This window comes from Gopherus flavomarginatus, chromosome 2 (genome assembly GCF_025201925.1).
Source record: "Gopherus flavomarginatus isolate rGopFla2 chromosome 2, rGopFla2.mat.asm, whole genome shotgun sequence".
NCBI lineage: Eukaryota > Metazoa > Chordata > Testudines > Testudinidae > Gopherus > Gopherus flavomarginatus.
Genome location: NC_066618.1, coordinates 29,141,940 through 29,166,745, shown reverse-complemented (window position 1 = coordinate 29,166,745; position 24,806 = coordinate 29,141,940). Strand labels below are relative to the sequence as shown.

The following is a 24,806-nucleotide window of genomic DNA, read 5'->3' as shown; positions in this document are numbered from 1 at the left end:
ATTCCACTTGTAGCAGCTGCGGTCTATAAAGATCTTTATGTGCATTTATAGCATAACAATTTTTCCATGGAGACCCTGGAACTGAAGCAAACATTCTTCACATTACTCCTGGAGTTTAGGTTATTTCACTGAAGTAGCTGCCCCTGCATAACATTTAATGCATTTACAATTAAGGCTCCAAAAGAATGTAGTACAGCCCTTAATTGTTTTATATTCTGTTCTAGAATCATTACATACCTTGTAGCAGAGTTTTGCAAGATAAAAGACTTTACAAAAACTTGTATAATGTTTTATATGTATAGCTGCTTAGTTAAAATTAGACCTTTAATAAACTGAAGATATGCAATTTTAGAGCAACAATTAAAATCAAGAAAAATGCAATGCTGCCATTTTAAAGATGATTCCTATGTATAGTGACTAAACTGAAATCCCTGCAAGTTGCATGGGCCCTTTTTAAAAGACACCATAATAGAGGCCCAACTTCAATGTATACCCCAAATTAAGAAACACAGTAAAAGAACTGAAAAAGAGCCACCGTGGCTTAACAACCATGCAAAAGAAGCAGTGAGAGATAAAAAGACTTCCTTTAAAAAATGGAAGTCAAATCCTAGTGAGGCAAATAGAAAGGAGCACAAACACTGCCAGCTTAAGTGCAAGAGTGTAATAAGAAAAGCCAGAGAGGAGTTTGAAGAACGGCTAGCCAAAAACTCCAAAGGTAATAACAAAATGTTTTTTAAGTACATCAGAAGCAGGAAGCCTGCTAAACAACCAGTGGGGCCCCTTGACGATCAAAATACAAAAGGTGCACTTAAAGACGATAAAATCATTGCGGAGAAACTAAATGGATTCTTTGCTTCAGTCTTCACGGCTGAGGATGTTAGGGAGATTCCCAAACTTGAACTGGTTTTTGTAGGTGACAAATCTGAGGAACTGTCACAGATTGAAGTGTCACTAGAGGAGGTTTTGGAATGAACTGATAAACTCAACATTAACAAGTCACCGGGACCAGATGGCATTTACCCAAGAGTTCTGAAAGAACTCAAATATGAAGCTGCGGAACTATTAACTAAGGTTTGTAACCTGTCCTTTAAATTGGCTTTGGTACCCAATGACTGGAAGTTAGCTAATGTAACGCCAATATTTAAAAAGGGCTCTCGAGGTGATCCCGGCAATTACAGATGGGTAAGTCTAACGTTGGTACTGGGCAAATCAGTCGAAACAATAGTTAAGAATAAAATTGTCAGACACTGTCATAAACAGATAGCTAAGGGTTAATGTTCTTTTACCTGTAAAGGGGTAACAACAGTAACCTGAAACACCTGACCAGAGGACCAATCAGGAAACAAGACTTTTTCAAATCTGGGTGGAGGGAAGTTTTGGGTGTGAGTTCTTTGTTCTTTGTCTTGGGTCTGACCCTCTCGGCTCTGAGAATGATTTTTCTACCTCCAGGCTTTCTAATCTTCTGTTTCCAAGTTGTAAATACAAGGATAATAAGACAATAGGTTTATATTGTTTTTTTGTATTTACATGTGTGTAGTTGCTGGAGTATATTCTTTTTGGATAAGGCTGTTTATTCATTTTTCTTTTAAGCAGTTGACCCTGTATAGTGTCACCCGGATACAGAGACTATGTTTAATGTCTTTTTCTTTCTTTTTTTTTTTTATATAAAGCTTTCTTTTTAAGACCTGTTGGAGTTTTTCTTTAGTGGGGACTCCAGGGAATTGAGTCTGCAGCTCACCAGGGAATTGGTGGGAGGAAGAAGTCAGGGGGAAAATCTCTTTGTGTTAGATTTACTAAGCCTGACTTTGCATACCCTCTGGGTGAGGGGGAGAGATTAGATCTCTCGGTACTTATGTTTCCAGGACTGGAAGCAGGGAATCTCCTAGGGTCGTCCAGGGAGGGGAGCCTGGGAGGAAGTAACAAGGAAACAAGGGGAGGGGGTTATTTCCCTTTGTTGTAAGACTCAAGGCATCTGAGTCTTGGGGTCCCCCAGGGAAGGTTTTGGGGAGACCACAGTGAGCTAGGCACTGTATAATTCCTAGCTGGTGGCAGCCGTACCAGGTTCAAGCTGGTAACTAAGCTTGCAGGTTTTCATGCTAACACCCATATTTTGGACGCTAAGGTCCAGATCTGGGAAGAAATGTTATGACAGACACATAGAAAAACAAACTGTTGAGCAATAGTCAACATGGTTTCTGTAAAGGGAAATCGTGTCTTAATAATCTATTAGAGTTCTTTGAAGGGGTCAACAAACATGTGGATAAGGGGGATCCAGTGGATATAGTGTACTTAGATTTCCAGAAAGCCTTTGACAAGGTCCCTCACCAAAGGCTCTTACGTAAATTAAGATGTCATGGAATAAAAGGGAAGGTCGTTTCATGGACTGAGAACTGGTTAGAAGACAGGGACCAAAGGGTAGGAATTAATGGTAAATTCTCAGAATGGAGAGGGGTAACTAGTGGTGTTCCCCAAGGGTCAGTCCTAGGACCAATCCTATTCAATTTATTCATAAATGATATGGAGAAAGGGGTAAACAGTGAGGTGGCAAAGTTTGCAGATGATACTAAACTATTCAAGATAGTTAAGACCAAAGCAGATTGTGAAGAACTTCAAAAAGATCTCACAAAACTAAGTGATTGGGCAACGAAATGGCAAATGAAATTTAATGTGGATAAATGTAAGTAATGCACATTGGAAAAAATAACCCCAACTATACATACAATATGATGGGGGCTAATTTAGCTACAACGAGTCAGGAAAAAGATCTTGGCGTCATCGTGAATAGTTCTCTGAAGACGTCCACGCAGTGCGCAGAGGCGGTCAAAAAAGCAAACAAGATGTTAGGAATCATTAAAAAGGGGATAGAGAATAAGACTGAGAATATATTATTGCCCTTATATAAATCCATGGTACGCCCACATCTAGAATACTGTGTACAGATGTGGTCTCCTCACCTCAAAAAAGATATTCTAGCACTAGAAAAGGTTCAGAAACGGGCAACTAAAATGATTAGGGGTTTGGAGAGGGTCCTATATGAGGAAAGATTATAGAGGTTAGGCCTTTTCGGCTTGGAAAAGAGGAGACTGAGGGGGGATATGATAGAGGTATATCAAATCATGAGTGATGTAGAGAAAGTGGATAAGGAAAAATTATTTACTTGTTCCCATAATACAAGAACTAGGGGTCACCAAATGATATTAATAGGTAGCAGGTTTAAAACAAATAAAAGGAAGTTCTTCTTCACACAGCACACAGTCAACTTGTGGAACTCCTTACCTGAGGAGGTTGTGAAGGCTGGGACTATAACGTTTAAAAGGGAACTGGATAAATTCATGGTGGCTAAGTCCATAAATGGCTATTAGCCAGGATGGGTAAGAAATGGTGTCCCTAGCCTGTCTGTCAGAGGATGGAGATGGATGGCAGGAGAGAGATCACTTGATCATTGCCTGTTAGCTTCACTCCCTCTGGGGCATCTGGCATTGGCCACTGTCGGTAGACAGATATTGGGCTAGACGGACCTTTGGTCTGACCCGGTATGGCCGTTCTTATGTTAAATATGAAACATGGCATATTAACAGGCAGTGAACCCTGAGCCTGTTTAAGAACAGTCTGTACTCACTCTGTCTTTGTCATCAGCTACGTCACAAAGAGTGTCATCAAGGTCTAAGATTCCTCCATCCCCATGCTCCAGGCGATGTACTTGTATCCAGTAGTTTGGATCCTGTATGCAAAGGAAAAGGATCCATCAGATATTTCAAGTACATATCGGTAAAAAGATATTTCCCAAACAGTCAATATGCCCAGTCCTATACTTACTGAAGTTAATGCTAAAGTTTTCATTCAGATTCAAGTCCTGTACACCTCTACTCCAATATAACACGGTCCTCGGGAGCCAAAAATCCCTTCTGCGTTATAGGTGAAACCCCATGGCAGTAGGGCTGTAGCGGTGATTTAAAGAGCCTAGGGTTCCAGGTATGGGGAGCCCAGGCCCTTTAAATCGCCACCCAAGCCCCACTGCCGGAGCCCCGGGGTAGCGGTGGCAGGGCTCCGATAGTGATTTAAAGAGCCTAGGGCTCCCTGTTAGTGCCCATGTTAGTGTCACAGCCCTAGGCAGTGTTTTCCCTGGCCTCCATGTTCAGGAAACAAGCATACACGTACTCTCAAACAAGAAGCATTTCCCCGAAAGTAACCGTTGGGGCTAGGCAAATTTTGTGGTCAGCCAGTTCCTGACAGCCCCCCCCCCCCCCCCAATGAGGGTGGTAACGAGACATCTGTAAATCTCCTAATTAGGAGAAACCTGGCCAAAAAGCTGAACACGTCATTACCCTTATAAATTGCCCACCGTGCAAGCGGTGGGCAGGGAGAAACGCAGAAATCTGTACCCGTAACCGAGCCTGGTCAACTCGAGGTCTCCCTCGGCTCCGTGTTCTCAGAAGCCTACCCGTTTGCCGGTGGTGATGAAACTTTTGTGGTTTGTGTGTGTAAGTATGCCTAGCTGCTAATTCTGCTAACTAACTGAGCCTGTAATCGTCTGTTATAAGCCGGAGACGAAAGCCGATTCTAGCCGCCCCAAGGCTCCTGCGAGGGGAAACCCACTAACCAGGAAACCTTGAACGCAAGGGGGATTGGCCGGAGTCTCACGGCAATCTTTAACTGTCTTACTGCATTTTTTTTACTTAGACGAGTAATTGCATTTATGCTTAATAATAGCACCAATAGCACCTTTACTAACCCTTGGAAGGACCTGAATAACTACTGGGACCTAGAGCGGTACCAGGGTCAGCTTCTGTTTGTGATTGCAGTATTTTTATTATTTGTTCTAGTATTGTATTGTAGGCCCAAGTTATAACTAGTATTAAGTTGCTCCTTATCCGCACCTGTGACCCATCTAATAAACCGTCAATTTTAACCCCACGACTCATTGTTTGCGTTATCCCCATCGCTACCTTCGGGGCACTTGTCACCCCTCCCGAGGACATCCAGTGATCGAGCCTCCGCCCTATCCCAGCGCTCATTACCTGGTGGATAACAGGCACCTTGTGACCATTTCGGTGGAGCAAGGGGCGAGAGAATTCAGAGATCAACACTCCCCACAGCGGCCAGAGCTCTGAGTCCTTTAAAGCGCTGCTGGAGCCCCAGCGTAGCAGCAGCAGGGCTCCAGTGGCAATTTAAAGAGCCCTGGGCTCCAGGCGCTGTGGGGAGCTCGGGCCCTTTAAATCGCTGTCCAAGCCCTGCTGCAGCAGCTCCGGGGTAGCAGCAGCAGGGCTCCAGTGGTGATTTAAAGAGCTCCGGGCTCCGGCCGCTGTGGGGAGACCAGGCCCTTTAAATCACCGGCTGAGCGTCACTGCCACAGCTCCAGGGTAGCAGCAGCAGCAGGGCTCCAGCAGTGATTTATAGGAGCCGGGGCTGCTCGCAGGAGCCAGTGCCCTGGGCCCTTTAAAGCGCCACCCAAGCTCTGCTGCCGGAGCCCCGGGGTACCCACGCTATATGCAAACCTGTGTTATATTGGGTCATGTTATATCGAGGTAGAGCTGTACATAAAACTTTTGACCCTCGTACACAAGTGAATTATGTAAAGCAGAAGATTTTTCTTTCTGATAGCATCAGTGTTTCTATGGTCCCAATTACTGTAGTATCTGAGCACCTTACACCACTACTGTGGGATGGGGCATGAAAGTACTGCCCTGTCTTAGAACAGCTTTTTTAGGTGACAGAAAAATTTCAGAAATGTCTCCTCAAACTGAAGTATTCCAAGCACTTCAGTCAACAAGCCCCTATAAAGAGAAACTCTCTATATACACCAATACAATTCATCAAAAAACCTTTCAGAGACAGTACGTCAATCCCCAACAATGTTGTTTCACATATTATTGCTACGCAAGACATGTATGTCTCTCATGTGTATAGATTCTGTATTTTGAAGGAAAGATACCATAATTTACCAACAAATGGGGACATAGGCTTCCACAACTTCCCCCATCCTTGTACCATACAAGCAGAATCAGAAGAATGGTACTGCATCAATAGAGGTACACACCCATTTCCCCACAGACATCTACTGTACTGAGCCTGAATTACTACATTTGTTATTCTAAGACAGATCATTTTTATAGTGAAAAATTCTATTATGGCCACAGAGGGCTGGACATGACATATCTAACTCTTTTTTCGCATCTTAGGGCTTGGCTACACGGGAGAGTTGCAGCACTGGTGGTGGGTTTACAGCGTTGCAACTTACTCACCGTCCACACTTGCAAGGCACATACAGCACTGCATCTCCCTGGCTGCAGCGCTGGCTGTACTCCTGCTCTGCCTGGGGTATAACGATTGCAGTGCTGGTGATGCAGCGCTGCTCCGCCACTGTGGCCACCAAAAGCGCTGTAATTGGCCTCCAGAGGTATTCGGAGGTATCCCAGAATGCCTGTTCAGGCACTCTGCTCATCAGTTCGCACTCTACTGCCCTGGCCTCAGGTGACCCGCCATTGAAATGCCCTGGGAATTTTAAAAATCCCCTTCCTGTTTGCTCAGCCAGGTGTGAAGTGCAATCAGTGAATCTTTCCAGGTGACCATGCCTCCATGCGCCAAACGAGCCCCAGCATGGAGCAATGGCGAGTTGCTGGACCTCATCAGTGTTTGGGGTGAGGAAGCTGTGCAGTCACAGCTGCGCTCCAGCCATAGGAATTACGATACCTATGGGCAGATATCAAGGGAAAAGGGAACATGACCGGGACGCGGTGCAGTGCAGGGTTAAAGTGAAGGAGCTGCAGAGTGCCTATTGCAAAGCCCGCGAGAGAAACTGCCGCTCCGGCGCTGCCCCTACGACCTGCCATTTTTACAAGGGGCTGGACACGATACTTGGGGGTGACCCCACTGCCAATCCGACGACCACGATGGACACTTCAGAGCGAGGAGGGGGAAGGAGGAAACCGAGAGTGAGGGTACTGGGGTGGGGGGAGACATTCCAGAGTCCCAGGAGGCATGCAGCCAAGAGCTCTTCTCAAGCCAGGAGGAAGGAAGCCAGTCGCAGCAGCCAGTACTTGGTGAAGGACAAGTAGAGGAGCGGGTTACCGGTAAGCAGCTTTTATTTTCAGGATGGAAATGTTTCGGGAGAGGAGGGGGGGTTAGGGCTGCATGCATGCATGCTTAGACGTGGAACAGCCCATTGAGGTGATCTATCACGTCGCAGTAATTGGCCTCAGTAATCTCTTCTAAAGTTTCAGCCAGAGCGTGGGCAATGCGCTTGCGCAAGTTTATAGGGAGAGCCACTGTGGTCCTTGTCCCACTCAGGCTAATGCGTCCGTGCCACAGTGCCGCGAGGAGTGGGGGGACCATTGCTGCACACATGCAAGCTGCATAGAGGCCAGGGCGGAATCCGTATTGCTGTAGAAGACCCTCCCGCAGCAGCGAGATATCTTCCAGGATTAACTCCTGTGGAAAATGTTGGGAGACTGTTCAGTGTAGATGCCCCCTGAAGCAGTTTGCTTTCCCCAATGCACAGAAACCCCTGCACATCCCTGAAGCAATCAGTCCCCCTTACTCACCATTTCGTGGCTCCTGTGGGTTATGTGCGCTCTGTTTGGTATGGGAAAAGTATGCTAAAGTGAAGACTGTAAACTCCTTCACTGTCTGGGAATAACTGTCTGGGTGAGATTATAAACAATGCTGCCTCTGTTAACTGTTGCCATTTTTGCCTTTTGAAAAGTGTCCTTCACTACTCGACTGCCCGTATCATCCACTGCTCAGAGGCTACAAAACCTCAGGAAGAAGCTGCGAAAAACCAAACAAGACATGCTAAAAGCAGTTATGGATTACTCTGCCAGAGACAGTAAAAAACTGCAGGACTGGAGGAAAAGGGAAAGCAGGATTCGCCAGAGAAACGCAGTGGCTAAGAAGAAAAGCACAAAGCAGCTGATAAGCATCCTGGCGCGCCAAGCAGACTCTATCCAGGCGCTCGTAGCCTTGCAGGCAGAGCACTACCATGCCGGCTCCTCCCCGTCCCAAAGCTCTTTCCCTTGTGCCCCACTGTCAGCTCCAAACCCCCTTCCCCAGCATCCAGGTTCTTACCACCACCAGCTGCCCCTAACACCTCTACGTTCACCAACCAGCCCTGAGAACTACAACTCTTACCCTCTGCATTCAGTCCCCATCACCATGCAGTATTTTCATCCTGAAGTGCAGCAGTCATTACACACCACTCCAGACAGGACATATTCAAACCTGTGACTGTACAGTTCACCACCCCACCCCCCTGCCCTTTAAAGTTCCCAAAATGTTGTGTGTGTCTGTCAAGAAAGTTATTTTCTTTTCAATAAATGAATTCTTGGATTTGAAAACAGTATTTATTATTGCAGAAAGTGAAAGATACCGGAGCCCAGGAAAGAAACAGGCACTGCAAATCATTTTAGGAAAAACAGATTCCTACTAACATTGTAACCACTCCACTTCACTCCCGTGCAAGGTACCAAACATTACTGTTGGTTTTCAGCCTCAAATTCCTCCCTCAAGGCATTCCTAATCCTTGTAGCCCTGTGCTGGGCCCCTCTAGTAGCTCTGCTCTCTGGCTGTGCAAATTCAGCCTCCAGGCGTTGAACCTCGGAGGTCCATTCCTGACTGAATGTTTCACCCTTCCCTTCACAAATATTATGGAGGGTACAGCACATGGATATAACTGGGGGATGCTGCTTTCCCCCAAGTCTAGCTTCCCATACAGAGATCACCAGCGCCCTTTTAAACAGCCAAAAGCACACTCCACAGTCATTCAGCACCGGCTCAGCCTGTAGTTGAACCGATTCTTGCTCCTGTCAAGCTTCCCTGTATACAGTTTCATGAGCCAAGGCATTAACAGGTAAGCGGGGTCTCCAAGGATCACAATGGGCATTTCGACGTCCCCTACTGTGATCTCGTGGTCTGGGGAAAAAGTCCCGGCCTGCATCTTCCTGAACAGGCCACTGTTCCGAAAGATGCGTGCATCATGCACCTTTCCAGGCCAGCCTGTGTCAATGAAACGCCCATGGTGATCCACAAGCACCTGGAGAACCAAAGAGAAATACCCCTTCCGATTAATGTACTCGGATGCTAGGTGGGGTGGTGCTAGAATAGGAATATGCGTTCCATCTATCGCCCCTCCACAGTTAGGGAAACCCATTTGTGCCAAGCCATCCACAATGTCCTGCACGTTCCCCAGAGTCACGGTTCTTCTTAGCAGGATGCAATTAATGGCCCTGCAAACTTGAATCAACATGATTCCAATGGTCAACTTTCCCACTCCAAACTGGTTTGCGACCGATCGGTAGCTGTCTGAAGTTGCCAGCTTCCAGATTGCAATAGCCACCTGCTTTTCCACTGACAGGGCAGCTCTCAATCTCATGTCCTTGTGCCACAGGGTGGGGGCGAGCTCAGCACACAATCCCATGAAAGTGGCTTTTCTCATCAGAAAGTTCTGTAGCCACTGCTCATCATCCCAGACTTCCATAATGATGTGATCTCACCACTCAGTGCTTGTTTCCCGAGCCCAAAAGCAGCGTTCCAAGGTGCTGAGCAGTTCCGTGAATGCCACAAGCAATTTAGTGTCATACGCGTCAGGCGACTCGATATCATTGTCGGACTCCTCACTGTCACTTTGGAGCTGAAGGAATAGCTCAACTGCCAAACGTGTGCTGGCGAGACTCACTAGCATACTCCTCAGCAGCTCAGGCTCCATTTCCCACAGAAATTGCGCTGCACAGAAACCGTTGGGAGAGTCACAAGGGCGCCAAACGTGGAGGGAAAAACAGTGACTGCTGGGATGTGAAGCAATGCATCATGGGGCGTTGGGATAGGAAGCCGAATGACCCGCACCCTTCCATCTCCTTCCCACAACCCATGGCGCCAAAATGGGAGGAGGTGCTCTGTGGGATAGCTGCCCATAATGCACCACTCCCAACAGCGCTGCAAATGCTGCAAATGTGGCCACACTGCAGCTCTTTCCCTACACAGCTGTATGAAGACAGCTGTAACTCCCAGCGCTGTACAGTTGCAAGTGTAGCCATACCCTTAGCTAGCCCACCTGCGTAACAATGACAACACTCTGAGCTGTTGTTCAATGTCTAACGTTAGGACAAATTCAATACATTTCATATGGTGGACAGTTTTCAAAACTGAGTAATGGGTTTAGGTGCCTCAATTTTGGGGGATCCAATATATTACACCTTAAAGAGACCTGATTTTCAGAAAGTACTGACCACCCATCTTTTAAACATGAAATACTTAAAAGGGGTCTCAAGACAGGCCCCAAAAACTAGGGCATCCAAAAGCTTGTCTTATAGCAGGAATGGACTAAATATTTTATGAACACATCTCAAAATTCCTGTGGTATCATCCACCACTTAAATGAAGGAAACAAAGCATATGTTTTCACAAAAATCTCTCAAAATGTTTTAATAGCTCTGGGTTTCCCAGTCATAATGTCTGTTCTGCATCTGGCTTAATCAGATCGTAAGGTCTTTGAGGTTGGGGCTGTCTCTAGGTTGTATCTTGTCCATGCCAAGGGCACTGTCGGTCCTGAACGAACAAATAACGATAACATTACTAGGCAGTGGGTCACAACTCTGTTATACATGGATCTGACATCAAGAGCATGTATTACACAGTCTCTGACTGAGATCAGGGATACTGTGGAATTTTTTAAACAGAGGCTGTTTTTCAGGTTAACTGCTGGAGCATATGAGGTTTCAAAAGGACTTATCCTCAGCCACATTACCTCAACTTCCCAATTGGATTTTTGAATAATTGTGAATTACCATTAACTTTCACCTCAAGTTGCCTACAAAATATTAAAAGTTGAACTACTGCAGTTCAAATTACCAGTTTTTCAAACTCAAAGTTACACTGCTACCAACAGAGAGAAAGGTACAAGGCAAAAATCACTGATGTGTGGGAGGCAGAGGTCTTGGAAGAAGGGCTTTTTTCTCATTTTCATATGTAAAGGACTGGAGTTGGGGAGGCAGGAATGCCATCCCCACCCACATATCCCCTGTTTTAACATGGTGTGGGGCCAAAATATTTGAGAGGAGATTTTTCTTACAAGGTAGAAAGAAATGCTATTAAGCAAGCGCTTTTACTGGAAAAACAGCCCCCACTCTCTCCGTTACACTTCCACTTCTGTTTTCCTTTGCTGCAACGTATTGATTCCCATCCTTCTTTGTCCTCTAGGTCAGTGCTTCTCAAAGCGGTGGTCCGCGGACAGGTCATCGGCTGCTGGTCCTCAGCGAGTTTCCTCATAAGAGCGTCGAATAGGATAATAATATGGCACCAGTCCCTGGCACATTGGAAAAAAAATTGCCGGTTCCCCACATCAGATAGCTTGAGAAGCACTGCTCTAGGTCTCCATTGCCATACTCCACGTTCCCTTCCTTTGCCGCCTCAAAAGGCTACACAGAACTTTATTAGTAACACAATCTAGCCTGCCCTCATGAACAGTAGCATTTTACACCCCAAAGCAACACTGTTTACAGTAGCACAAACACAACATGCATAGGCCTTGGTTTCATGCCGCTGCTTGCCACTGCCACAGGGAAAGGGGTACTTTGAACAGATATAACCTAAATTTAAAAGATCTCTACATCTTTGGCTCCCTATCCCAAAGATCAGATTTTAGAATTGTATTTTGTCAAATGCTATTCTTCTCAGAAATGTAATCCCAGTTAGTGATCTTAAAATCTTTATTAACTATTAAATGCAAAAACATTTCACAAAAAACATTCTTGAAGCCAGAATACACTGTTCCTGCAGTTTTGACTAAGGGCTAGTCTACACTGGCAATGCTGAAGCGCTGACACCACAGTGCTCTAATGTGGCTTGTGAGGTCGCAGCACAGCGCTCTAAAAAACCACCTCCACAAGGGGCATAGCCACCAGCGCTGGTAAACTGTCTACACTGGTGCTTTGCAGCGCTGAAACTTGCTGCACTCAGGGGGGTGTTTTTTCACACACCTAAGCAAGAAAGTCCAGCGCAGTAAATTGCCACTGCAGACAAGCTCTGATCTACCAAACACACAGTTTCCCCCTTATTGTAACCGCACTAGTGACATCATCACTTATACAAAATGAAGTTTTCTACAAGTACTAGCTCAACACACCACATCACTACTGTGAGGTACAGGGCTTTGGACAATACTGACAAACACTATACCATCATTTTTATAGCTGTTTAATTAACAAATATCAGCATTTTCTCAAATCATCATAAAATGTACCAGAAACACAATTTTTACACTTGCAAAAATGAACGTAACACTTTCTGTTTAGAGAAACAATACACAACAAGGCAACATTCCCTCCTCCCTAGCTCCACCCCCCATTTGGCAGGGCAATACCAAGTTATAGGGATATTTCCATATACAACCTAACATTTTAAGTATTGAGTTGACCCAACTGAAATACTCAACCAGAAAAGCTTTTAATATCAGCCAAGTGCAACAAGATTTAGCTAAAACTGTGTATACATATAAAACTTAATGGACAGATTTTAGACCAGATTATATATACAGATTAGAGAGAGTTTCTACATTAAGATTGTGACCTACTTTTCCTTCTGTTTGTGAAAGGAGATGAAAATACTTCATTCCTATGTAATTTGTCTATATATCGAAAATTCTACAGTAAACAGGAGAGCTCAAGTTTGCTTTAAATTCTTCTCTGAAATTACTTTATGGGAAAAAAAACACTCCTGGTTGCTATTGGACCTTTTGGGACACATACACCCGGAAGTGATTATACCGAAGATTATACCGATGTGTGCTTTTGTTTAATTTGAGCATGTAATGTTTCACTGTTTATAAAAAGATCAGGCAAAGCTATCAGCTTATACACACTGTCCTCATGTTCCTATCTGGCAAGCTCTAGAACAAAGTCCAAATAAAACATACCATTGTAAACTCAACTTTCAAACCAGTAAACAGTAGGGAAGACAGTTTCTCATCTCACATCCCACTATGTAAAGCATCTCTATCTCTGGTATCTGAAAAAACACTGTCACAGGATTGAATACAAATAGCTGGGTTTTTAAGGCTTGACAGAATTGACAGGCTACAATAAGGTTTACACTTCAAAACATAACAAGTCACTTATTACAGTGACTCGTTACCTCAGCTCAAAAACTCAACTGGGATTTGAGATATAAGCCAAACTTTATTGCAATCTGGAAATGAGAAAGAACTATTTTACAGCGAACATGAACCGACCTGCCTCTTCAACTCTATCATCTGAAGCCTAACTGTTCTTGGAAAAATCGCTTAACCTCTCTAGCCTCTGTTTCCTGTCTGTAAAATGGGGATATTACAGACAGGGTACAGATGCAAGAGTGGCTAAATCCACAAGGACAACCAGCATTAAGCTGAACTCTGGTATTTCTGGAGGTTTATCCTGTTCTCAGACAGTTTGCACGTTAATAAAAGGGCAACACAGCAAACACACAAAATTACAGGATCCATAATGGAATGACATCATCAAAAACACAATTGCTGCCCTTATGCTACATCATATGCCCAACCTACGCAGCTAAGATACAAGCTGCATTCTTCTGCCAATCAGCAAGTATTTCGTTTTTAAAAAGTGCTTTTCTCTTCTGTGAGAAATGTCAAAGAAAAAAAAACTTAATTTCATGCACCTCATATATTTTATAGTTTACACCACAAAACCTGAGCTGAGTCTATTATGGCTCTTCCTGTTTAACAAGTCACTAACACAAAATATAGGTTAACAAGACTAAACAAGGAATACCTAAAATGAGTTTGGCAAGAGCTTACACAGACAAGATCTGCTAAGTAAATATGAAACAACAATAAACCTTTTCATTTAAGTTTTCTCTATACCATGTGGAGACAGTCATTACTCGATTCTCCTTTGCTCCCTGTGATTACTCCACATTTTACAACATTTATCTACATAACTTTTGAGCAATGGAAAAGATTGTAGGTTCCAGAAATAGATACCGCCAAATGAAAACACAAAATCCTACCACCACTGAACTCTGTGAGTAACTGAAATCCAGAGCTAAGTCTTTGGCAATGGTCTCTATCTATATTATACAGCAGAATAAACAAACAACTGGTCCAAAAACCTGAGCTTCGCAAATATTCAAAACCTGGATATAAATGATGTAGCTTGAGCCCATCCATAGTATTTACTACCTTCAAAAGACACTAGACCAGTGGTTCTCAAACTGTGGGTCGTGATCCCATTTTAATGGGCTCACCAGGGCTGGTGTTATATTTGATGGGGCTCGGGGCTGAAACCAAATCTGAGATCCACTTCCCAGGGATCAAGCCCTCAAGCTTTGGCACCCCCCAGGGCAGCGGTGCTTGTGCTTTGCCCCCCCTGCCCAAGATGGTGGGGCTTAGGCTTCGGTCCCCCTTCCCAGGGTTGTGTAATAGTTTTGGTTGCCAGAAATGGGTCACGGTGCAATGAAGTCTGAGAAACCCTGCACTAGACTAAATTCTGCCTTCAGTTGCACTCAAATACAATTTCACTCTCTTCAGCATGACTGCAAGTGTGACACTGCATATCTTGACTAACTATGGGTTTCATTCACAGCTAGGGAACAACACTGAGTATTTCTTATCTAATGTTAATAAAACACCTCCAAAGTAAATTATTGGAAGAATTACTGAAAATATTATTTTAGCTTAGATGGAAGACTTATTGGACCATAACCTGGCCTTCAGCACTCAGTGAGTTTTCATAGCAAGTGGCAAACCCTTCTGATCAGTCCTTTGGGACACTCTGAAAGGCATTTTGTGTCATCGTATGTCTGGGTTACAAAGAATAAGGAAAAAGCACTACAGCATAGTGTCCTAAAATGAAATCTCTCCAATTAGAGATTCCTCCAGTAGTGACTCTTGAAGCTTTACTCTGCTCAGCCCACATGGAAAGTGATTTTTTACCCAGTACAATTAAATACGCAGGAATTCTATTACAAATCAGCTAACACCAATACTGCAATAAAAATTCTCAAGGTGCTCCATTCTGAACGTATACAGACATCTGATGTGTGTTTATCAGGCTGTGTGTCACATTATTTGCTATGTATAAAAAATACATCTATAAAAGATTATGATTTAAAGCTGTCCTGCTGCAATACCTAGACCAAATAAGCCCTTTCTTAAAAAACTGAAAGACGGTGAAGATGCAAATACATGGAATCTGAAGTGGAAATGCCACTGTTTAAAATGGACCAATACCAAGAACTAAATATATTTTAAAATGGTATTTAGAAAATTGTTAAAATATTTTCCTGAGAAAATTTCTTATATAGCAATATCTACTTAGAGACAATTACAATTTTACACATATGGCTACTCAGCACAATAATATTTTGGTGAAAGTTTAAATTTAATTCTTTGAAATAGAATTAGGTTTTTTTAAATTCATACTTAGCTACTCAGAACTACGATTTTTAGAACTCTGACAATTATATTCACTCACTAATTGATACTAACCTCAGAGTTCAATGAATTTTTTAAGTTTTCAACACAACAGGTATCAAGTTAAATTTTATTACAGCAATAGATTAAATTATACTGCTCTAGAACAATTTAGTTCTTTTGGGAAGGGTAAATCAGTAAGGCGTAATTATTTTGTAAAAGCTATGTGGATGTTTTTAGCATAGTTCAAACAATGTGCAGATCTGGCCAGTTCATTTCATTCAATTCAAGGGCATCGGTAATGCTAAACCTGAAATTCAATGTAATAATACAGTCGTGTAATCATTGCATCACACTCCTCAAGTCTAAGCAAGTCAGTTCTTCTGTTTTCTGTGTACCCCACCCAGTTACATATTCTACCTAGCTGTGCTCTGAAAATTACTTAAATTACATTTTTAAACACTTCACTTTCCACCTCAGAGTTTTTCTATAATTAAAGAAGATAAATATTTTGTTAAGTGAACATTCACCTAGAAAGTGAACACAAGAACAGATAGTCCCACAAAGCTAGTAAGTGGTTTATATTTTGTTTATTCCACATTGATTACATAGAAAAATAAGACACTCAGGATAAACTGAGAATGCCATCACTGTAAGTAACCTTGTACTATTTTATGACTAAATGATTGTACTCTCCCAGATAATGGAAAAAAGAACCATATGCAGAGGATAGAATATATAGGAAAAAGCAATGGAAATTATGTCTGTTAATGGCATAGAAAGTGATTTCCTACTCCTTTAGTTCTAAATATTTGTATGTACTGTTTTCATAAAAGTCTATCCTTTCCAAAAGAGTACAAAGGAGTACAATGGGGTTTCTAGTCGTGAAGGAAAGTTACTGTAAAACTGCTTGTTTTCTGGAATATTTTTAATTCAACCTGTTCAAGAGGAAGGCAATTACAGCTTCTCAGTTCAGAAAATGATACCTGTGTTGGGACAACAGAAATAAGTTTCCTAAGACTTCCCAGTTTAAAGCATTTTATTGTGACTTTCACAACATGTACAAGTTTTAAAAACAATCTAATCTCAGTCTTCCCTTTATTAATATACTTATTTTTTCATATGATGCTCATTGCTGTATTATCTCATCATGACATCAGCATACTGTTCCTTCCAATACATACAGAGGTATATTCCATAGTATATTTGCGTAATTAGAACAAAATGCTTCCTGGTTGTTAAAATGTCTTGAGATGACCAGCAGAGAGCAGCATTTGCATTACTGCTCACTCACTGCTAAGAGAAATTCCAACATTACTTCTTTCAGACCATAGGAACCCATGCCTACTGACTCCTCCATCTCGGAGTTGACAGCAGCCCTATCAGCTGCCACTACAACTGCTAGCTTATTTATCTGGAAACAAACTAAACTAGATCCTTTTAAGATGTAGTCACATTGACTCCATGCTTTCAGATCAACACCAACTGGGATCAAACTTTCAAATGTAACCTTTAATGTGGGTGACTGGTTTTCCAAGGCAATTAGCATCTACTTATCAAACTGAAATCAATGGCAGATGATCAAAATTTCTGAAAAGCGGATTGAAAATTTTAAAATTGTAGGAACCCAAAATTAGATGTCATTTATTAAAATAAAGCCATTAGAGTTTGTGTGCGTTGTCAATATTACCCTTATAAAAGTGTGACCTTTTTAATATTAAATGTCCTTGCATCAAGTAATTCTTGTCTGAAATTACTGGGGGTTTTCTTATATACAACAACTTCAGAAAGAGTTAGAATGTTTTAGGGGTTTCAAATTTCCAATTCTATTAATGATTGCTTTACTTTTACAATACTTCAAATAGTAAATGCAAGCACATTTTTCTAATAGCTGTTTAAAATTGTCTGGAATGTAAGAATACATTACATACTGTGCTATTATCTGCACTATTCCTGAATATTTTCACAACAGATAACACTTTTATGGCAAAAGCACACATACATTAAAAACATCACAAAATAATCAGCCTGGAGTGTGTACCAGAACTATCTGTTCAACAACATAGCACAAAAGAAACCACAAACATTGAAGAACGGTAACAGGCTGAACTGAAAATAATGGTTAATTTAAAAACTATAATACATCTGAAAATTTGCCAATAAGTTTATTCATTTCCATGTCTACCTCTGTTCTATGGGAGGGAACTTTCAGAACCAACTTTCAGGTGCCAAAGAAAAGCCACAAACAGCTTTTAATATCAGATGGATTCTAACTGTTTTCCACAGCCCAACAGCCTAGCAAGAGCAAATATTATAGTTCAAATTACATCTCATTTACTTCGTATCTCTGATGGAATTCCAAATAAGACCCACCGTGCAACAAATACTTCAGCTGCAAGAAGAAAAAGTTTACGCATGTGTAAGCATTCAACTATAGGAGAACACATCAATCTCTCTGGTCATTCAATAACAGACCTCAAAGTGGAAATTCTTCAACCAAAAAAACTTCAAAAACAGACTCCAACGTGATGCTGCAGAACTGGAATTAATTGGCAAACTAGATAGCATCAGATTAGGCCTGAATAAAAACTGGGAGTGGTTGGGTCATTACAAAACCTAAACTTAATTTCCCCAATACTAATTTCTCCCTATGGATACTCACACCTTCTTGTCAACTGTCTGTAATGGGCCACTTTCTTACCACTTCAAAAGTTATTTCTCCTCCTTTGGTATCCTGCTGTTAATTGAGTTCTCTTGTTAGACTGACTTAACACTTGGTAAAGTAATCCACATCCTTTCATGTATTTATACCTGCTCCTGTATCTTTTACTCCATACATCTGATGAAGTGGGTTCTAGCCCATGAAAGCTTATGCCCAAATAAACGTGTTAGTCTCTAAGGTGCCACAAGGACTCTTTTTGCATTCAGCAATAGTTATTTCAACATAAGCACACTGAACTGCTCTCTGAAGACTTAACTCTACAAGATGGGGAACTTTAATGGGAGTTCGAGGTGCTCACACACATCATAGAACAGCCATTCTCAAATGGTGGTGTGAGGGGGGACCTGATGTGTGAGCTGGTGGCTGTGACCTCTAAAATCCCTGGGCCACCAGGACCCTGTGAGGGTCCTGCTCAAGGGCAGGAAAGACCAGCTCACTGACTTCCCCTTTTCCGACTGCTGATTCTATCCCTCCCTCCCACCTCCCAATCCTAGAGCTGCTCCTTACGCCCTGTCTCATGCACCATTTGGCTTCAAAACAAGTGAAGTGGGGAGCTTCAAAAACCTATGGAGCAAATCTTCTTAACTCTCAGAGCTGAGCACTGCACAAACACAGGGGAAAGCAAAGAGACCCTTTCACTCCATGGCATCAACCAAATCTCACCCCTTCATCTTCTACGATCTGTAACCCACAAAATGGTCAAAAAATTATTCTTTGGATTTGGGGATATGGTGGACTGTGGGATGAATTTCTGGGCATTTTTGTACATTGTGGATGAAAAAATTGGAGTTCCACAGCTTTAGGAGAAACTCCAAGAGAAACTCCGGCACCCTGCCACATCAGCATATTTTTTCTTTTTACACAAGTATATGTACTTTTTTTTTTTGCACACACACACAGGCTGCATAACACTTCCCACTACTACCTGTGAATGGCAGCAATATCTAATACTAAGTAAGCTCTGCTTAGTGGAACATGTTCTTTTCTTTGTAGACAAAGAATCTGATGGCTTTCCTACTTCACTGTGATGACTTCATACAATGAAAGGCCATCAAAGTTGAAATTTGGATATCTGGGCTATGTCACATTTCTAAAAATGAACACAGAAGGTGAAGAAGGTATTATTTATGGAACAGAAAGTAATGCTAATTTTTCCCTCCATATTCACTTTCAACAGTAACAATAAATTACTTTTTAATTTCTCACGTTACATTGACAGTTTCAATGCTCATTACAAAATTAGTGCTTATTCATTTTCTCATGTTAAACAACATACATTGATCATTAGCCCATTTCAGAACTAGATCTGTGCCTAAAAACATAACACAATCCACTGAATTGAACTGGCAGTCATGGTCAATTAACTGGTTATTCCTTGGATCTCATTTTAATAGCAAGAAGTCCTAATTTAAAATGCTAAGTTTACTTTGGCTGGTAAAGGGCATTCAGGCATGGTGTCTGATTTTTACAGATTATCAAATATATATAAACCTACTCACTCTTGTGTAGAAGAGAGACTCCACACAATTAATGATTTCTTAAACTGCTTCTCTTGCTCACTTCAGATCAACATCTGAATATATTCTTATTTCCCACCCAACAGCATTAACTAAAAATACAGACTGTCCCTCAAGCAAAATTTTATCGAGTTATCTCAGTCTGACTTGGAGCTTTGGATTTTCATCCACTCCTTCTTTATGGGGCGTACGGTCAAGTGGATAAGGTAGGAGTGGGCAAACTTTTTGGCCCGAGGGCCACATCTAGGTGGTAAAATCGCATGCAGGGCCATGAGTGTAAGGCTAGGGCAGGAGGGTGGGAAGGTGTGCAGGAAGGGGCTCACGGCAAAGTGTTGGGGCACAGGAGAGGTGTAGAGCGGCTCAAAGCAGGAGGTTGGGGTGCGGGGAGTGGTGCGGAGTGCGACATGGGCTCAGGGAAGATGGCTCAGGGCAGGGGGCTAAGGTGCAGGGAGGGGTGCGGAGTACAGCATGGTTTCAGGGCAGGGGGTTAAGGTGCAGCAGGAGGCTCAAGGCAGGAGGTTGGGGTGCAGGGAGGGGTGCGGCGGGGGGGCTGGGATGCAGGATGGGTGCGTGGTGCAGCAGGGGTTGGGGTGTGGTAGGGGACTCACGGCAGGGGGTTGAGGTGCAGGATGGGCGTGGGGTGCGGCAGGGTGCTGGGGTGCAGGAGGGATGTGGAGTGCGGCATCGGCTCAGGGTAGGTAACTCAGGGGGTTGCAGTGTGGCAGGAGGCTCAGGGCAGGAGGTTAGGGTGCAGGATAGGTGTGGGGTGCGGCAGGGGGTGGGGTGCCGGATGGGTGTGGGGTGTATGGGGGGCTCAAGGCAAGAGGTTGGGGTGCACAGAGGGGTGCAGAGTGCGGCAGGTAAATCAGGGCAGGGGGTGAGGTGCAGCAGGGGGCTCAGGGCAGGGGGTTGGGGTGCAAGATGGGTGCGGGGTGCAGCAGAGGGTTGGGGTGTGGGAGGAGTTCAGGGTGTGGGCTCCAGCACGGCGCCAGTTACCTGGAGTGGCTCCGAGGTAGCAGTGGGGCTAAGGCAGGCTCCCTGCCTGCCCTGGCGCCGTGCCGCTCATGGAAGCAGCCAACACGACAACTCTGTGGCCCCTGAGGCGGGGGCGGGGCAGGGGGCGCCACACACTGCCCTCACCTGCAGGTACCTCCCCTGAAGCTCCCATTGACCACGGTTCCCTGGTCCCAGCCAATTGGAGCTACAGGGGGGAAGGGGTGCCTGCAGGCAAGGGCAGTGCATGGAGCCATCTGCCCCCCCACCTCTACCTCTGGGGCCACAGGGACGTGGTACCGGCCACTTCCGGGAGCAGCATGTGGCAATCCCATGGGCTGGATCCAAAGCCCTGATGGGCCAAATCCAGCCCACAGGCTGTAGTTTGCCCACCCCTGGGATAAGGCATGAGTCTAACAGTCAAGAGACTGGATTCTAATCTTAGCTCTGCAGCTAAACTTGCTGCATGACCCTGGAGAAGTCACTTCACTTCACTTCTCTGGGTGTTAGTTTTCTCATCTATAGAATGGGAATAAGACTTACCCTGCATTGTAAAGCACTTTGAGTTCTAAGGACAAAATATGCTATAGAAAAACTAAGTAGTACTAACAACTATTTTCACAGCATACAAATCTCAACCGAGAGGAACAATGGGATTTTTTATACAGAACGATCTAAAATCACTGAAGTGCTACTGAACACAGCAAACTAGGATTCTATGAAAGACTACGTTACAATGTTTCTGGTCTCCTTCCACCTACACAAACATCCCAGAACATGCTATTACCATCTCTAAGAAAGCACCAAACTGAACCAAAAATATGAAAGAAGGAGAGGAAAGCTATGAAATATTTTCCGGTATTAGAATATAAATGGCAGGAAGCTTGTGTTAACTAACTACTAAGGCCCTACCAAATTCACAGTGTATTTTGGTCAATTTCTGAGTCACGGGATTTTTAATAATCATAAATTTCATGATTTCAGCTATTTAAATCTAAAATTTCACTGTGTTTTAACTGTACAGGTCCTGAGCCAAAAAAGAACAAGTTGTGGGGGGTGGTCACAAGATTATTGTAGAGGGGTTGCGGTACTGCTTCTGAGCTGCTGCCTTCAGAGCTGGGTGCCCAGCCAACAGCTGCCACTCTCTGGCTGCTCAGCTCTGAAGGCAGTGCAGAAGTAAGAGTGATACCCTCTGCCCCCTGAAACTCCCTTTTGGGTCAGCGCCGCCAATTTGAGAAATACTTGTTCCCCCCATGAAATCTGTATAGTATAGTATAAAAGCACACAAAAGACCAGATTTCATGAGTGGGGTGAGGAAAGAGACCAGATTTCATGCTCCATGCAGTGTTTTTCCATGGCCATGAATTTGGTAGGGCCCTATTAATAATGAAGGGTAAAGCAGGAAGCTTTGTTGGGGAAAAAGGTTGACACATTGTACTTACCATGAATACTAAAATTATCTTAATTTAAATCTTGGAAGATTGTGTTATATTCTGTTATTGAAAGCGAAAAATAGCTTTTTTCCAAACACTTGAGTAAAAATTGAGTGCAATAATTTCTGCTTTAAAAAACTAAACAGAAAACTCTCCACCCCCCGACCCATCTCTCACACACACACACTCTTACTTCGCATGCATGTCACTTTGGGGGAGGGGAAGGGAGAAATATAGGTAAGTAGATGACCTGACTCTCATGAAACTTGGAAACTACCTTGGGTCTGAATCTGGGGTAGAGGTGTAGCAAGACTTTTTCTTTATAGAAGGTAATATGGCGGGCCAACTCCCTGTTCACTGACTCTTCTGAACAATGTTATAGCTATCAGAAAGGCCACCTTCATGGACAGATGGGTCATAGAGCATGTAGTTAATGGCTCAAAAGGAGTCTTAGTGAGAGATGATAGAATGAAATTAAGGGCTTATTGAGGTATGATCATCACTGATGGACAGGATCTGAGAATCCCCTTCAAAATCTATTTGTGATAGTGTGCATGAAAATCATACTGTTATCCACTGGAGGATGGAAAACGCTGATTGCTTCTAAATGCACCTATAGGGAACTGAATGCAAGACCTGAAAGACTTTAGGGTGAGGAGATTCTAACTTGCACTGATGAGCCCAAGCAGAGAAACACTCTATTTAGCCACATAACAGCTTCTTGTAGAACCTTTTCCACTTTGGTTAAGGATGGATTGCACAGTCTTGGAACACGAGCATTCTATCTCCAATGCCCACTCAAATATCAGACTGAGTTGCAGACCCCAGACTGTGATGTGTGATCTGGCCCTGGTGTTGTATTAGAAGGCCTGTGGATGCTCATGGGTGTTTCACTAAGAGCTTCAACAGATCTGTGATCCACAACTGTCTTAAGCAGTTGGGCAGGATGGGGATGACTAAAACTTTGTCTCAGCGTATCTTCCACAAAACCTGTGGTATCAAAGGAATTGGAAGGAAAACACACCCCACATGACCCTTCCACAACATCAGCAGGACATCTCCCAAGGAGTCTCTGCCTAAGGCTGCTCTGGACTGGTGACGAGGAACTTTCCTGTTCACCTATGAGTAAGGCTACGTTTTGGTCTCAGATATTTTTAGTAAATGTCATAGACAGGTCACAGGCAGTAAAAAAAATTGGTAGCCCATGACCTGTCCATGACTTGTACTATATACCCCTGACTAAATCGGGGGGGGGAGGGGGAAGGAGGGGTGCTGCGGGTGCTTGGAGAGAGGACAGCGTGGCGGGGGACACAGGTGCTGGGGGGGGGCAGGCGGCAGCACATGGCCCTGTACCCCTGCTGGTGCTTGGCAGTGGGGGGCTGGCAAGGCTGCCAGGCTCCTACCTGGCTCCGTGCCTCCCCAGAAGTGCCAAAATCCCCCTCCCTCTGCTCCTAGGTGGAGGCATGACCAGGCAGCTCTGCACACTGACTCTGCCCTGAGTGTCAGCTCCGCAGCTCCCATTGGCCGGGAACCATGGTCAATGGAAGCTGTGGGGGTGGCGCCTGTGGGCAAGGGAAGCATGTAGAGACCCCTGGCTGTGCTGCACCTTCACCTAGGATCAGAGGGATGTTGCTTACCTAGGGGGGCTCCCTGGAAGCAGCACCGCACTGTGACCTCAGCCCTTCCTGCATCCCAACCCCTAGTCCTGACTCCCACAAAGTCCTCCTGGTGCAGGGGAGGGGCAGTGGCCCAAGACTTCCCCAGTAGCAGCTGGTGCAGCTGACACAGGGGCTGCCTGAGCTGCTCTGGCGGCCCCTGAGCCGAGCACACGAGCCACTGCAGAAGTCATGGAGGTCATGCCATGACTTTGTGACAAACCTGCAGCCTTACCTGAGGTGAAAAGTTCCATGCCAGCATTCTCCATTGAGCAAAGATGTTGAGAACCAAATCATGAGTCTCCCATTCGTGATTCACAGAAAACTGTCTGCTTAGGTAGTCCACTAGGGAATTTTGCATCCTGGTGAGAATGCTGCTGATAGGGTTATGTGATGTTTGATGCACCAGTTCCACAGAGTGACTGCCTCTGTGCACAGAGAAAGGGAGAGAGAGATCTCATTCCCCCTTGTTGTTTATATAAAATACTGTTGTCATATTGTCTAGCATTATCTGAACAGATTTGGACTGGGTAAGTGGGAGAAAGGCATTGCAGGCTTGATAGACTGCCCCGAGGTCTAGTAAGCTGATCTGTTTACTGAACTCCCAGGCGTCCAGCGGGCTTCCAGAAGCCCTGTGCCATATGATCACCCTTGTGCGCACCCCAACCCAAGAGAGAGGCAACAGTAATAATGGCTACCTTGGGTGTGGGTGTGAGGAAAAGGATCCCTACCTGAACATTCTCTAGTTTTGTCTACCTGACAAAAGAGTCTAATACCTTGGGTGGAACTGACACCTTGTCATTTATGGTGAGTGCATCAAGACAAGCCAGGATTGCAGGCATCATAGATGTAGCCTGGTCAATGGTGTGTGCATGAGGCCATGTGGCCAAGGATCAGAGAGATGTTGCTTACTTTGGGGGGCTCCCTGGAAGCAGCACCGCACTGTGACCATCATCAGAACCTGCCTTTCTGATGATGGTCACAGGTTCTGATGATGTCCTGTGTCTGATAGTGACCTTTGTATGAGAGTTCTCATGGCCTGAAAACTCCTGAGAGGCAGATATGTTCTTGCAATAGTAGAGTCTA

General features: G+C 44.1%; 1 protein-coding gene across 10 annotated transcripts in view; it reads right to left on the bottom strand.

The window, feature by feature from the left end:
- Positions 1 to 24,806, bottom strand: part of PARD3 (par-3 family cell polarity regulator) — a 658,805-nt gene that overhangs the window by 571,905 nt on the left and 62,094 nt on the right. For all 10 annotated transcript variants that reach the window (XM_050939008.1, XM_050939012.1, XM_050939010.1 and 7 more), the window contains exon 2: positions 3,620 to 3,721. In XM_050939008.1, the coding sequence (XP_050794965.1) occupies positions 3,620 to 3,721 (102 nt within the window). The remainder of the gene's footprint in view (positions 1 to 3,619; positions 3,722 to 24,806) is intronic.